We start from the raw sequence: 13,153 nt of genomic DNA, 5'->3' as shown, positions 1-13,153 counted from the left end.
GAGAAGAGCTTTTACTTGTGTCAATAAATTTGGCCTCTGCAAAGTAGCATGAAACACTGGAGGCTGGAAAGGCCTTTGCATCACATTTCAGTACACTTTGTTGAGGAAAAGAAGCATAAAATATCTTGCTATAGTGAGCAGTCATGCAGGACACAATGGTTGGAACACACAGTTCCAATAATATGCTGCTTGTTTCATGTTAAAATGGAAAAGAACATTCTAAAAATGGCCTGGTAAACAAGATATTTAGGGACTTTAAAAATATTACAAGAAGGCAAGAATGACATTCTGGTGCATGGAGTCTGCTGGCTTCACATCTTCCCTTTGTTTCAATTGATTATGGACAAAAATAGTTTCAGAGCTGTTGCATACCCATGACTTTGCACATTCATTAGCTGACAGAAAGATTTTCAGCTCTTTCTTATCTGACCATATTCTTTACTTTTATGGGTAGGATTCTGAATGGTACCTGAGCAAATGTATGTGACTTGTTAGAAGACAGATCAACTTGAAAAAAACCACTGGTTTAGTCAAACTCTCAAGATAACACTATTAAAGGAAATAACTGCTTTTCTTTGGGAGGCCAATAGTGCTTCAGGGATGATTTCTACTTCTAGCCTCAGATGAATTGCTCTTTCCTAACTCTGCCCTTCTACTTCTTCCCAAGGTTATCAAGTAACAAGAAATGAGATATAAAGGACCATTTGTGTTAAAGCAGTCTGAGAAAATTCATTTCAGTTGTAACACAGAAAACACCACCCTGATACTCAATGATCAAGGTGAGGAAAATTCATAATCTTCCAGTTCAGAACACAAAGCTCACTGAAAGTTACTAAAGAAATATTTTCAACATACCAATAGCAGGACCTCCTTGTTTCTTCTCCTCCAGAATAGCAGCAAGATCTTTGTGTTTCAGTTTCTGTTGTCTGCTAGCTGGCTGTTCCTGCTCTGGACTTTTAACTTTCAAAAGCTGGTTAGCCTTCTTAATTTTTTGGCTGTACTGCCTCGCCATCATAAAAACTCTGTTCTTTGTTTTATCCATAACAGCCAAGTCATTTTCCATGCCCTCTGCAGGTGTGCTGGACAGAACACTACTGGCAGGCTCATATGGACTATCTACAAAAGGTACCTCACTGGAGAAGGAAGATCTGTTCAAACTCATAAAAGAGTTCTCCTTGCATGGTGTAGAGTCGTCACACCTGAGATTAGCCTCACTTATGGTGGCAGCCCTGGGCTTCACAGTTTTAGGGAAAATAGGAGTTTCTGGCAGAGAGAGAGTAGACAGTGAGTACTCTCCATCTTTACTCAGTTCAGGTGTGCTACCAGCATGCAGCCTTTCCTGCATGTCATCTTTACAAACAGGAAAGGCTGCAAGGACACGGTCTCTTGTCTTTTCCTCATTTTTCTTGATGTAGTTCTCCAGGTCATTCCATATCTCATCTACTTCTTCTGAGAGTTTATCTGCTGCAGACTTATGAGACAGCGAGTCAGAATTGGACGAACTGTCTACCAAGCTCAAATAGTCATTGTCAATGGGAACACGATGGTAAGGACTTTCATCTTCACTGAACTGGAGACTCTCCTCGGAAACAAAATGTCGTAATTTGTCACAATATGCAATGTCTTTCTCCAAAAAATTCCTCCTTTTAGAGGATTTTAAGGGATCACATTTAAAATTCAATAAAGATTGAGAGTGATTCAATAGAGATGTTTCTGGAAGCAGTATGGTGTCATAGATGTTGTCTTCAACAATCCTGAGCTCATCCAAACTTGAAGTTGGTGCTTCTTTACTGAGGAGTGTCTCCTCCCTACTAGCATGAATGGAGGTCCTCTTTTGATTTGCTGTTTTCTTTTTAGAAGTTGAATCTGAGATGCTTTTGTTTTCAGCCTCATACAGAGAGTCCCTAGCTGATCTCCGGGGACCACGGCACGTCTCCTCCCTTCTTGTCAGACCCATCAGCTTTAAGTCTTCATAGCTTATATTATCATAAACATGTTCAACATCATCAATAGTCAGCTCCTCTGAAGATTCTGGATATGCATTCCTACTGCTCCCCTCTGCTATCTTCACTTCCCTTCGAGAACCACGCTCCCCTGTTTTGTACCTGGCACTGGCCGGACACGTGTTGCTTTCACCAGCACTACTGGCCCGTCTGACTATTTTGTGGCGAGTGGGGCTGGAAGTCTCGTTTTGGTGCACTTGCCCCAAGTGCCAGCTGCATGGACGTCCAGAGGAACCCCTCCTTTCTCCACCAGGAGCTGAACCTGTGTTGGATGTAGATGCTGATGGTACAAACATCTGGTAATCGTCTTCATCATCTTCATTCTCGTAAGGTGGGCGCCGGCTGGGGAACAACGCCTGCCTGATCTGATGGTCTGTCCAGATGTTTCTGACAGAGGTACTTCCCCCCAGGATATTCATGATCAGAGAGTTGCTCTGGGGTGTGCTGAATAGTCTAGGAGACTGTGGCTGTCTAGCTGTGCAGGAAAATGGAAGATCAGTATTCAACTGCATTGACTCTTCATCTGAAGGGTCCTTGGAGCTCTGTGGAGATTTGAAATTTGCACGTAACATTAGCATATCCCTGTAATAATACAATTCCCTCTTTTCACAGGGCTGCCACAGCACCAGTGTGTCCTGCAGCAGAGAATCATGTGGAGATGGGCTGGGCAAGTGCTCTCTCTCAACAGAGAGTGAGGGAGCCAAGGTGGCAGTGGCAGTGCCAGACTATTTTGCCTCCTAATCCTTACCATGACTCAGAGCTCAGTCTTGGTGTTTAATAACATCTTACTTCAAATACAAGACAGTAGCTTATGTTAATGCATGAGTAATTAAAGGCAAATTTGTTTGGCAGGAGTTAGATTAAACCTTTTATGCTAACTCTGCAGTTTCACAGTTGGATTAAGCTAATCTGACTCTGGGTTTATGCCAAAAGTTTTGTTCTTCTCGTTTTTCTTGCCTATAACCCTAGCAGAAAGGAATCTTACTCTCTCTAGCACATGCCCCTGGAAAATTTCTTTTTCTTTTTAGTGTAAGTTTTTATCCAGATTTAATTTACAGCAAGGCCATGTGCTCACTAATGCCAACATAAAGGATGCTTTAGATATTGCTGGCTGGAGTTTGGGGGGTGGGGAGAAGGAAAGATAATTCCTTTTGTCTTCAATTAATACTTGTTTTTCCCAGCCCCTAAAGAAAGAGTGTTTTGTCACAGATATGAATATTTTAATGATATGAACGTTGATACATGACATAAACAGATGATGATGATGTACCTGTCAACCCAGGGAAAACAGATTTCTTTGACATACCTACAATGCATAGCAAAATAGAAGTAAAAAATAATAATTACTAACCTGCATTTCACATTTATTGAGATTGAGACTTCTCCGTTTTTCAACATTTTCAGCAGCTTGACTATTAAGTCTTTTTCTTCCCCCTTTTGATTTCTGCAGTGAGTTTTGCTGTGATTTTAAAGGAAAAAAAAAAAAGGAAGAGGTAATAAAATCTACAGTTCTTTGTACGGTCTAGTTTGGAGGAATCATTAGGAGCTAGAACAGGGCAGGGACCTATACTGGGAGATCAAACAGCTTATGAGTTGTCAGCACTGCCACAAGAATTAGTCAGAGCTTATAAAACCTGTAAAAGTATCATTGCCACATCTAGTAGCAACCATTAAGCTAATAGTATCAAATTTTTGTGTGGTATTTTTTGTGCTTACTCTTTCTTCCGTTCTTACTTATGCTGGCAAGAGGGAGGATTACAACAGTGCACCACACTGGTACAAGATACTATTTTGTCAAATATTTATAATGCATATAGTGTAATTTCAAAGAGGAAATGCAGTCAGCCTCAAAAAGAATTTCAAAAACTGGTTTCAGGCAATTCACAAAATAAATGATCCACACAAGGATACAATCTCAGTATCAACTAAACCAAATAAAATGAAAATCTAAATTCTTTACTACAGTCACATTTCATAGTTGGAGTTTTAGTCTTTCAAAGGTCCTACATATGTGTGGACTCTTACTGAGTAAGAAAAACTACCATCTGCGCAGTAGTAAGAGATGAAGACATTTCTCATTTTCAGAAATCCTACTCAAAACTTCTCATATTGAAGTTCACACATTCTTAGCTACTGCCAGAAGCTCACTGACCAAGAAAACATCCCATTACATGCAGCAGTGCCTGAATCTTAACTTAATATTCAAGTCCTTGCTTTGAAGGCACTGTCTCTACATGAGGCCTAAAAAGCTTTTTTCATGGCATTAGCTGAAGACGCAAGGAAAAGCCAATTGTGTGCAACAGGTAAAACTTTCCTGTAACAACTAGGTTGGAGGACTGCAAAGAACTAAGTAAAATTCAAGCAGTGGGGATTTCTCCCTCTGTATAGGGGCTCTTACATCTTCTCTGTTAAAACACAAGTGGGTATTGTGTGAAGCCTAAGTAAAAATGTTTCTAAGGAGAGAAAGTTTTAAACACTTGTAACACATTCCTGCCTGGTTTACATATAATTTTAATCCTTCTTCCATTCTCCCCAGGAAAAAGTATTTTATTTTCCCCCTCTTTTCCCTACCTGTTCAGACTCTTCTTCATCATCAGCATCAACCAGTTCTGTTGCAGAAGTCTGAAGAGTTTCATCGTGATCACTACTGTAGGCTGGTTCAATAGACTCTTGAAACTGGCTCTCCAGCCCACTGGGTTCCAGTGAAACTTTTTTCCTAGAATTCAGGAGGGCTTCACTTGATCCTAGTTTGCTGGCTTGAGATAATAGGGCTCCTTCAATGCCCATACGCTTAAAAAAGAAATAAAATAATGGAATTTTGATTAGAAGTTTATAGAGATTCTATATTTTAGTAAGATCCTCTTACATCAGACTCAGAGGCAATGTTCAACCTACAGTCAGTTAGCTGCACTGAAATGAGATTTATGAAGAAATAAGTAAAACAACCAGTACTTTTACATATAAAATCTTGAACTGAAAAAATTCACGCAAAAGACCCCATTTACGTCGAATCCTGAGCTTCAATAGTATGGCATGACAACAAAGTAATATCTAATGTACTCTGTTTATAACACACACACACACTTTTTAAATTCCATCCTCAATAAAACCCTAAGATCTGAAATTCAAAATGAGACTTTCAAATTGCACTGGGAATTTCAATACAAGTTCTTACCGAAAATGTAAAAATTATAAATGCTCATAACAATCTGCTTAAGCTGCATGTGCTCTATTTGGTGATATATCATTTTATCTATCTATCTACCTATGTATCTATCTATAGTTATATCTCTCAGAGTAAGTTGAAATTTTCCAGTCTTATTTAATAAATGCAAAGATAATGTGATCCAAAGAATAAACACTATTTTTATACACTGCACTTCCTTGTTTCTAGTGGTATTTTTAAGTATCCTATAGCACTAGTAATTGATTGGACTGAATTAGAAACCACAACCATATATGGATCGGTGATCTTTTCTTTATTAAATATTCCCAAAATAGTAGGCTGTATTTCTACTTCTTTCATTGCAGTAATCTTATTTGAGATGCTAAATAACATTTATGGGTTTGTTTTCATTCTTAAGGTCAACACAACCAAGAAGATGAAGATTCTCCTGTAAATACTGTGCTCTAAAGTCATATGAATGGGGTAAAACAAGGAATTTAAGAAATGGCTTACCTTCTGCATATCTGGGCTTACATCTGCAAACAGAAACACATCAATGAGTAATCAAACTGGTCAGTCTATGCCTGTTTCAATGCTACCCAAATTATTAATTCCCCAAAGGGAGTTGGATGCAGTGGCAATTGAGCAAACAGACTATATAGGATTTCTGATAAAACAGAGACAGCATGAGCTTTACCAGAGTTCCATGTGAGGCCCTGATTTTGCAGCACTGCTACAATTTGAGGAACTGCTCACAATTGCCAAGACTTGGTGTGTTCAGGTCTTAGGATGTTTACAGGACCAATCCCCAAGTGTGGAAGAGCAGATATTAGATTTAAATACAAACATGTTGTGCTTGGCTTTTTTCCCCCAAAATTCCTCTTTCTCCCCCTACTGTATTTAGGGACAAGAATAAAATAATCTGTCTTCAGTTGTTCTACGAAGTACAGAAGCAACAGGTCAGTAAACAGTACATAAAATATCTTACCATTTGACTTCAAAACTTTATGGACTCTAGATGAGGGTTCTGAAAAAGAAAACAACATGTTTACCCACTGTGGCATTCAAAAGAAAGCTGTGGGCATCCTGGACAACTTTCTATAACATGTATATAAAAATTTAGGCTCCTGAGCCCATGCAGTGAAGCCAGATTTTAATTTCTTTACTGCAAAATGTCCTCAAAAAGATTTGTTGAACTGTCAAATCTACAGGTGTTACCAAAAAACATATTTATTTCTTAATGCAATAACAGTTGCCCTCCATTCATCAACACACACAAATTTTTATCCCATGCTAAGATTCCTGCTTTCAAAAGACCTCAGTTATTGCTCAGTTTTCTGTTAGAAATATACATAAGGTACCAAAGTCTTTGATGGGCTTAGAAAGTGTAAGTAGCTGAAGATTACATAGGAGGCCCTGTGATCAGTATTTTGTTTTCTTCCTTTTACAGAAAGAGCAGCACCAATGCAACAAAGGTGTGCAAACACCTCAGAAACAAAGAAGAACATAGCTCAAAAATAATTAGAAGTTGACTGCTTTTCAGACACAAATTCTGCTGTATGTTAAATCATTACCTCACTATTCTCACGAGCCTTATTTAAGTCATTCCCAGTTATACAATGTTACACACCAAATTGGAAAGGTCTTTAAGGAGACAAAGAAGGGGAACACAGGGACTGCAACATGAAGTCACCCAGCTAGAAAGACATTGGTAGTGTCTTTGAGAGTAATTATGGATATATGTTTGAGCTAGGAGGGCAAAAGAAGCCCAAAGTCAGCAAAAGCATCTCTCAAATCTCTATTACCCATAAGGCAGACATTACACTAAGTACAGACAGTAATCATGTTTTGAAATAATAAGCCTCTCATAATCAGGATGGAACCACTTCTGAGACAATAATGACTGCAGTAAGGGGGGAATGTCAGATTTAAATAATGTGACTGGCTTTCCTGCATATGCATTTTAATCTATTAGAGAGTACCAACTGTTCTTTATACATCCACCATTACAAATGTATATTTCTTACATTAAATGCAAACAGTAGATTAAAAAAAATTAAATAATGAACAAATAGTTAAAAAAGATACTTCATCCTTTTAAATCTGCCGGGAGTGCAGATTAAAAACCAATTCCATGTGCCCAGCCTAATCCACCCCTAAAACAACCCTGCTTGTTTTTCCTTTTGTCACCTAAGGCATAAATGAGTTTATTCACCTGATTTCCTTCTCACTCTGTGAGGAGTACTGCCTTCCTTAGGCTGGAATGAAGACTTCATATCTCCCTCAGGGCTGTAGTGGAAGCCTGGGTGATCTGTGGAACGAGTAGAGGCACAGGGAATAAGGCACAGGGAACAAGGATGCTACCTCACACACCTTGGCAGCTCTCTTTGGAGGCAGTGCCATCATCCCTTTATGCCTAATACAGTTGCACCTCATCACAGCCTGAAGCTACACAAGCAAGATAGCTGATGTAGGGTAGGTGTTAACCAGGCTGCCATGGGAATGCTTTACCCATGTAGCTGTGCCTGGCTCCAGAGGGCTGCCCCAGGAACATTTATCCACCACCATGATGTTTGTCTGCCAGTGTCTCAGTCAGAGCCTTCCCAATGAACTCTACAGGATCTGCATCTAATTTTGCCTTTTCCAGCAGGGTCATAATTCAAGGAACATAAGCATTGCATTCATTCTTCCATCTCAGATGACATCAACAGCTAAAGCCAAATTTTTAAAGATGGTTTTATTAATTTTTTAAACAGAAATGAAAAATAATCAACTTACGTATGGCATCCATTTCAAGAATTGCCTGCTTGGCCTGGAAGAAAAAAAGTAACAAATGAAGAAATTAAAACTGTTAATAGCAGGGCAAGTTGTATTGCATATTACAGATAGTAGTGAGCTTATATGCAAATAACAGCAAATTTAATTTGGGAACTAATAAATAGTCTTAGCAGCATTATTTATTTGGTTTGTATTTTTTGTTTTTCTCCATGTAATGGACATATTACAAACAGGGAGGAAAATTTTGGTGGCAGGAACTCACCAGAGCTTATCTCCAGGTCTGCACACAAAACCTGTTGTTCACTGCACCCAGAATCTTTGTCTTGCATGCCCACCTCTGCACAGGCAGTGCAGGGAGAGGAAGAGTGTGTGCCAAAAAACATAATCATAATTTGGTTTAAGTAAGATTGATGCAGGATAAAGAGCATCTCCTGATTGCTTAAGATTTGTCCCTTTTTTGATAGAAAAAAAAATCCATACGCTTTAGGAATCATATCAGTTACTAAGTAAGAAAATCATCTAAACTGAAATATTCTAAGATGCTTGCCCTTGTACAGGTGCAGTTTGGTTATTTTCCACCAGGTGTCACATGTGGACTACTATTACATTCTACAGAACCAGGGTAGACAGAAGTCTCACAATAAGCAATTACCAGTTGGACAGGAAAAAAAAATTAAAAATGTGCAGATAACCTTAAAGATTTATTTCATTAGACTCTTCCTTTTTTAAGTGAAATTATTTCTCTGAGAAGAAAATTTTTTTGTTTTCGCATTTTTTACACAGATTAAAAAATGATCGAATAAGAAATAAGAAAAAAAATTATACAAAAGCTGAGATCATGCTGTAAATTCTTTTTTAACAACCTAATAAGTTCCAATAAGTATTTATAGTGTAAGTATGGATACTAGCATAAACCTTATACCTTCAATAGACTTTGTCAACAAAAAGAGGAGAATTAGCAATAGGACCTGCTAGGGCTTTCTTCTTCCTTAAGTCTCTTTTTGTTACATTGTTGAAAATGCCTGTTAGTACAGAACAATGCATGTCACAGGTAACTTTTTTTAGCCATTACAGCATAAAACTGAGTTAAAAAACAGTCAGGGAAACTGAAAAACCAAGAGCAAACTCAGTGCGAAAAAAAATCCTGTTTGCACACGAGTCGGTGTCTGCTGTGCCTTGGCAAGAGCTAACGAGGGTTAAACCCCTTTGAGAGATGCTGTACATTACACCAGGAGGCATCACCTGAAGCTCTAAGATTGGATTTCATAAACAAGAGGAGGAGATTTCCTCATTCCAAGATATTATAGTTTTGAATACGATATCAGTGCGTCATTTTTTTCTGGCATAAAGCTTGCTAGCTATTCCACCAAAAAGGGCCAGATGTCCCAGCTAAGGATGCTGGGTTGAGGACAGGCATGTGTCATTGCAGTGAAGTGTGTGCTGCCAGCGGCTTCACTGCTATGATACCTAACCAAGACTGATAAAAATTAAAAACACCTACAGCACTGCAAATAGTGCATCCCAGTGCTCTGCAGACAGGCAGCATCAAGCTAAGATGCGCTCCTAGGGTCAAGCTTTCTTGGCAGGAAAATGCTGCTAACCCAGTTAAATTCTTCTATTCCCATACCAAGCCCTGCAGATAATTATAGTGGAACTTTCTCATTAATTCTGAGGAACTTTTAAAGATATAAGGAAACAACACATTAATTAACATCCTGGAGTCTAAACTCTCTGTATATTGAATGCATCTTGCAGCCAACAAGACTGTTTTAAGTTAGTACCTATACAAGGAGGTGTCTTGTGATTTTGTTTGGGTTTTTTCTTTGGTTGGTTGGTTAATTTTTGGGGTTGTTTTTTTTTTTTTTTTACCTTGGCAGGAATTTTAGCAGGATGATTTTCTAGAATTAACCTCTTCAAGTGAAGAATCCAAAGGCGCTTGTCTTGCTGCGACTTTGCCTGATTAAAAAAATTTGGCACCATGAGAAAAATGCATTCCTGCACTATGCAGGGTCATAACCACCATATGGACAGGAGCCAGGTTACCCAGTAGGCAAGGGGGTTTCTGTCATACCTGCACAGTATGTTGCATCTTAGGATTTTTGTAGTGGAAGACACTAAAGCTAAGTGGTTCCTTTGGTATCACTTCAACAAGCATCAGGTTTCCACACTGCAATGAAGAGAGGAAACAACGTGAATCACAGAGGAGTTTTAGGGAGACCTGTAGACAGCACATTACCACCTGCTCTCTGACATACCAGTATGTGAGCTTTGTATGCAAACATTTCATCTCTCTTTTTTGTAATCAGCAGCATCTTGTCAAAGAGGAACAACGTGCGTTCATTTTTGGCTCGCTGAATGCGGAATGTTCCTTCTAACACCAGCTCCCCGTAACTCGTGAGGTCTGGCCCTTTCCAGTTCGTGAGCAAACTCTGTATCTCCTGCAACAGATCAAAGAACAGCAAGCAAATTTAATCTCAGAGATCTTGCTGAAACAAAAGTCCCAAACTACCTGCTGAGGCCATTCCCACTCTCCAATATAATATTTAACATCTAACAGTGGAAAGTCACCAGACACCAATCCTGATTTTGGTGGGTAACATTGCAGCCAGGTGCTTGGAGGCTCACTGCAAAGCTCACACTAAAACATGCCCTGAGTCCTGGGTACTGCCACTGCATGGACCCAGCAAAGAGCTCTGAACTCCCTGGGGCAGCCTGCAATGAAAGAGCACAATCTCTGCTCCCAGAAATGGAAAATCTTCTGTAATTCACTCATCAGTCTCTGTCACACTCTCCTCTGTGTCCCCAACCAATCCCTCCTAACATCTCCCTCTCACCCTGGGTATCTTCCTCAAGTTGTGTGGTATCCCACTGAATGATGGCATATAATGCCATGTCCTATAGGCCCATCACAGAAGACACTTGGGATTGAAGAGATGATTCCCAGAAAACTGAAGGACCACAAGTAATTCAATGAACTGAACATCTGAATATTTGCTTGTATATTAATGATTTGTGTAGATACCACAGATATTTCTCACCTTAATTATTAATTAAAAAAAAAAAGACTGGAGAAACATCTAAGAATATCTTCACAAGACTGTGTCACTTATCTATGGCTATTCTGTTTCCTTAAATTGTTTGTGTCTTCTGTCAATGGCAGTGACATAGGACTTAAGCACGGGACATTAAATTCTAGAACTAGGCTAAACTTTTAACTAGGGAATTCTTTAAAAACATCCATCAGACTTTAAACCTGGCAGCATTAGCAAAGTAGGGACAGACTGCCTCATCCTAGGCAACTGGCCAGTCTAGGACATTAGACTTTAATAGAGCTTTCAGCTAGAAAACATCCAATCCATTTGGAGCACCAATGCTGGCTAAAGCATTCACAGGAATAAAATCCCAAAGCAGCCCACTTTGGACTATACAGACACTTGTTTAAAAAAAAAAAAAAAAACAAAACCAAAACAAAAACCAAAAAAACACCAGCATTTTTTAAAAGTTGCATTGTATCAGATCTCTCCAGGAACTTGTTAACAAGTCAGGATCCAGCACAGGCATCAAGTCCACCACTGTTGAGGGACACTTTGTGTAGGAACTGCTGTTGCAGTACTTGCAGACCACATCACAGTGTGAGAGCCCACAGAAGACCTATCCCTATGGCTGCAGGTTTTACATTTTTGAAGGGGAACTATGAACATAAACATTTTCCACAACCCTATACATTTGCCAGCTGAGCTCAATAAATTTAAAAAAAAAGCTTTTCTTTTTCCCAAAAGCATTTAACATCTATTTATTGCCAAATACAATTACTCAGATTTATAGCAGACTGTTGTTAAAACTCATTAGCATGCATTTCCAGCAATATGTGGCAAAGGTTACCCTGCTGCAGGCAAGACATTGTCAAATTCTCCTTACACTAAACAACAGCAACACAAAAAATAAACAATCATTACCAAAAAAAAAAACAAAACAGAAAAACAAAACCAAACAGAAAAAAAAGGGTGAATAAATTTAATGTATGTTAAAAAAAATGGGCCAAGAATTACATGGATTATGGATTCCTGGAATGGGATAAGCTTATTACTTCCTTTTATAAACTAAAAAAATCTCCTCAATTTTCTTAAAGCGATATAAATATTGAAAATGTACCATAAAAATGTGATTCACTGGGAACCTGGAAACAGAATGAGAGGAAAAATTCTACAAAAGAGCTTGCTCTTCATGCCAAAAATTACTTAGGGTGTAGCTTTTGTTTCTTCTCCCCCAAAAAAATCTTCATTTGAAGCAAAGTTAGAGCTTTTCCGAGTATCATGTTTCTAGGTTTATGCTTTTCACAAAGCAACTGATAATGAGTTTTCTCAAGAAAACCCAAGAGAAAAGTACTTAAGCAAGAAATGCCTCAAAACAAAATTAATCAGCACAAAAGGGAAGAAATCGGAAACCACAGGATTTCTGAACAAAGCCATGCCCTAGGGTTGTACAGCAGTGCTGTACAATTGAGGGAAAGGAAGAAAGAAGAGTTATCTTAAGTTCCATATTACAGCAAAATAAATGCTTTACAGGATGCTGCTTGTAGGTTAGAGATGTCTGAGATTTTCCTGCAGCAGTTATGACCATGGTTTCCAAGATCAAACAGCCACAGGCATGCTCAACAGGAGTTTGAATTATGACTGACAAAGATTAAAAGAAAAGATAAACTCAAAAATGTTAATTGCATATATATTGACAAAATCAGCACACAAATACCCATAAAAGCTCTCTGGCAACTCACCTGGAGCCTGATGGCATGTTCATGCTTCCTCTTCATGTCATTTATATGCCATGCCACTCTCTGCATGGTATCTATGGCATCCAGAACCACATCATAGCCCTCAGTGTCCTTGTCAAGGTGGTTTTCTATTTCCTAAGACAAAGGGAAAAAAAACCAGAGTCCCCTTATTCCTAAATGACCTTTCCCAGTCAAATGCAATACTGTGTTTTTATCTGTGCATCACAATCACTCCAAGGCAACGTTCCTCCCTTTGTTATTGATGCATGTTGCTATCAATTTGATTAACACAAGATGACAAACAAAGTCAAGCCTTTGGGGTCAGTTTAGCAGCAAGTACACTTGAGGCAGCCAGTGTGAGCAGAGAGACACAGAAAGAGAGCACAGCACACTGACAGGAGATTCTTCAGACGACATTTAATGGCTTTCCTACAA

The 13,153-nt window shown here is 38.8% G+C and overlaps 1 protein-coding gene across 2 annotated transcripts in view; it reads right to left on the bottom strand.

Annotated features, from left to right (window-relative positions):
- PLEKHG1 (pleckstrin homology and RhoGEF domain containing G1) overlaps positions 1-13,153 on the bottom strand; it is a 126,927-nt gene that overhangs the window by 3,302 nt on the left and 110,472 nt on the right. For both annotated transcript variants that reach the window (XM_066315472.1, XM_066315471.1), the window contains 11 exons: positions 12,722-12,853; positions 10,203-10,385; positions 10,019-10,114; positions 9,817-9,903; positions 7,948-7,981; positions 7,385-7,480; positions 6,158-6,196; positions 5,683-5,705; positions 4,575-4,793; positions 3,355-3,462; positions 856-2,545 (listed from right to left, as the gene is read on the bottom strand). In XM_066315472.1, the coding sequence (XP_066171569.1) occupies positions 856-2,545; positions 3,355-3,462; positions 4,575-4,793; positions 5,683-5,705; positions 6,158-6,196; positions 7,385-7,480; positions 7,948-7,981; positions 9,817-9,903; positions 10,019-10,114; positions 10,203-10,385; positions 12,722-12,853 (2,707 nt within the window). The remainder of the gene's footprint in view (positions 1-855; positions 2,546-3,354; positions 3,463-4,574; positions 4,794-5,682; positions 5,706-6,157; positions 6,197-7,384; positions 7,481-7,947; positions 7,982-9,816; positions 9,904-10,018; positions 10,115-10,202; positions 10,386-12,721; positions 12,854-13,153) is intronic.

This window comes from Sylvia atricapilla, chromosome 3 (assembly GCF_009819655.1).
Source record: "Sylvia atricapilla isolate bSylAtr1 chromosome 3, bSylAtr1.pri, whole genome shotgun sequence".
Taxonomy (NCBI): domain Eukaryota; kingdom Metazoa; phylum Chordata; class Aves; order Passeriformes; family Sylviidae; genus Sylvia; species Sylvia atricapilla.
The sequence above is the reverse complement of the archived record's forward strand: the minus strand, read 5'-3'. Positions and strand labels throughout refer to the sequence as shown.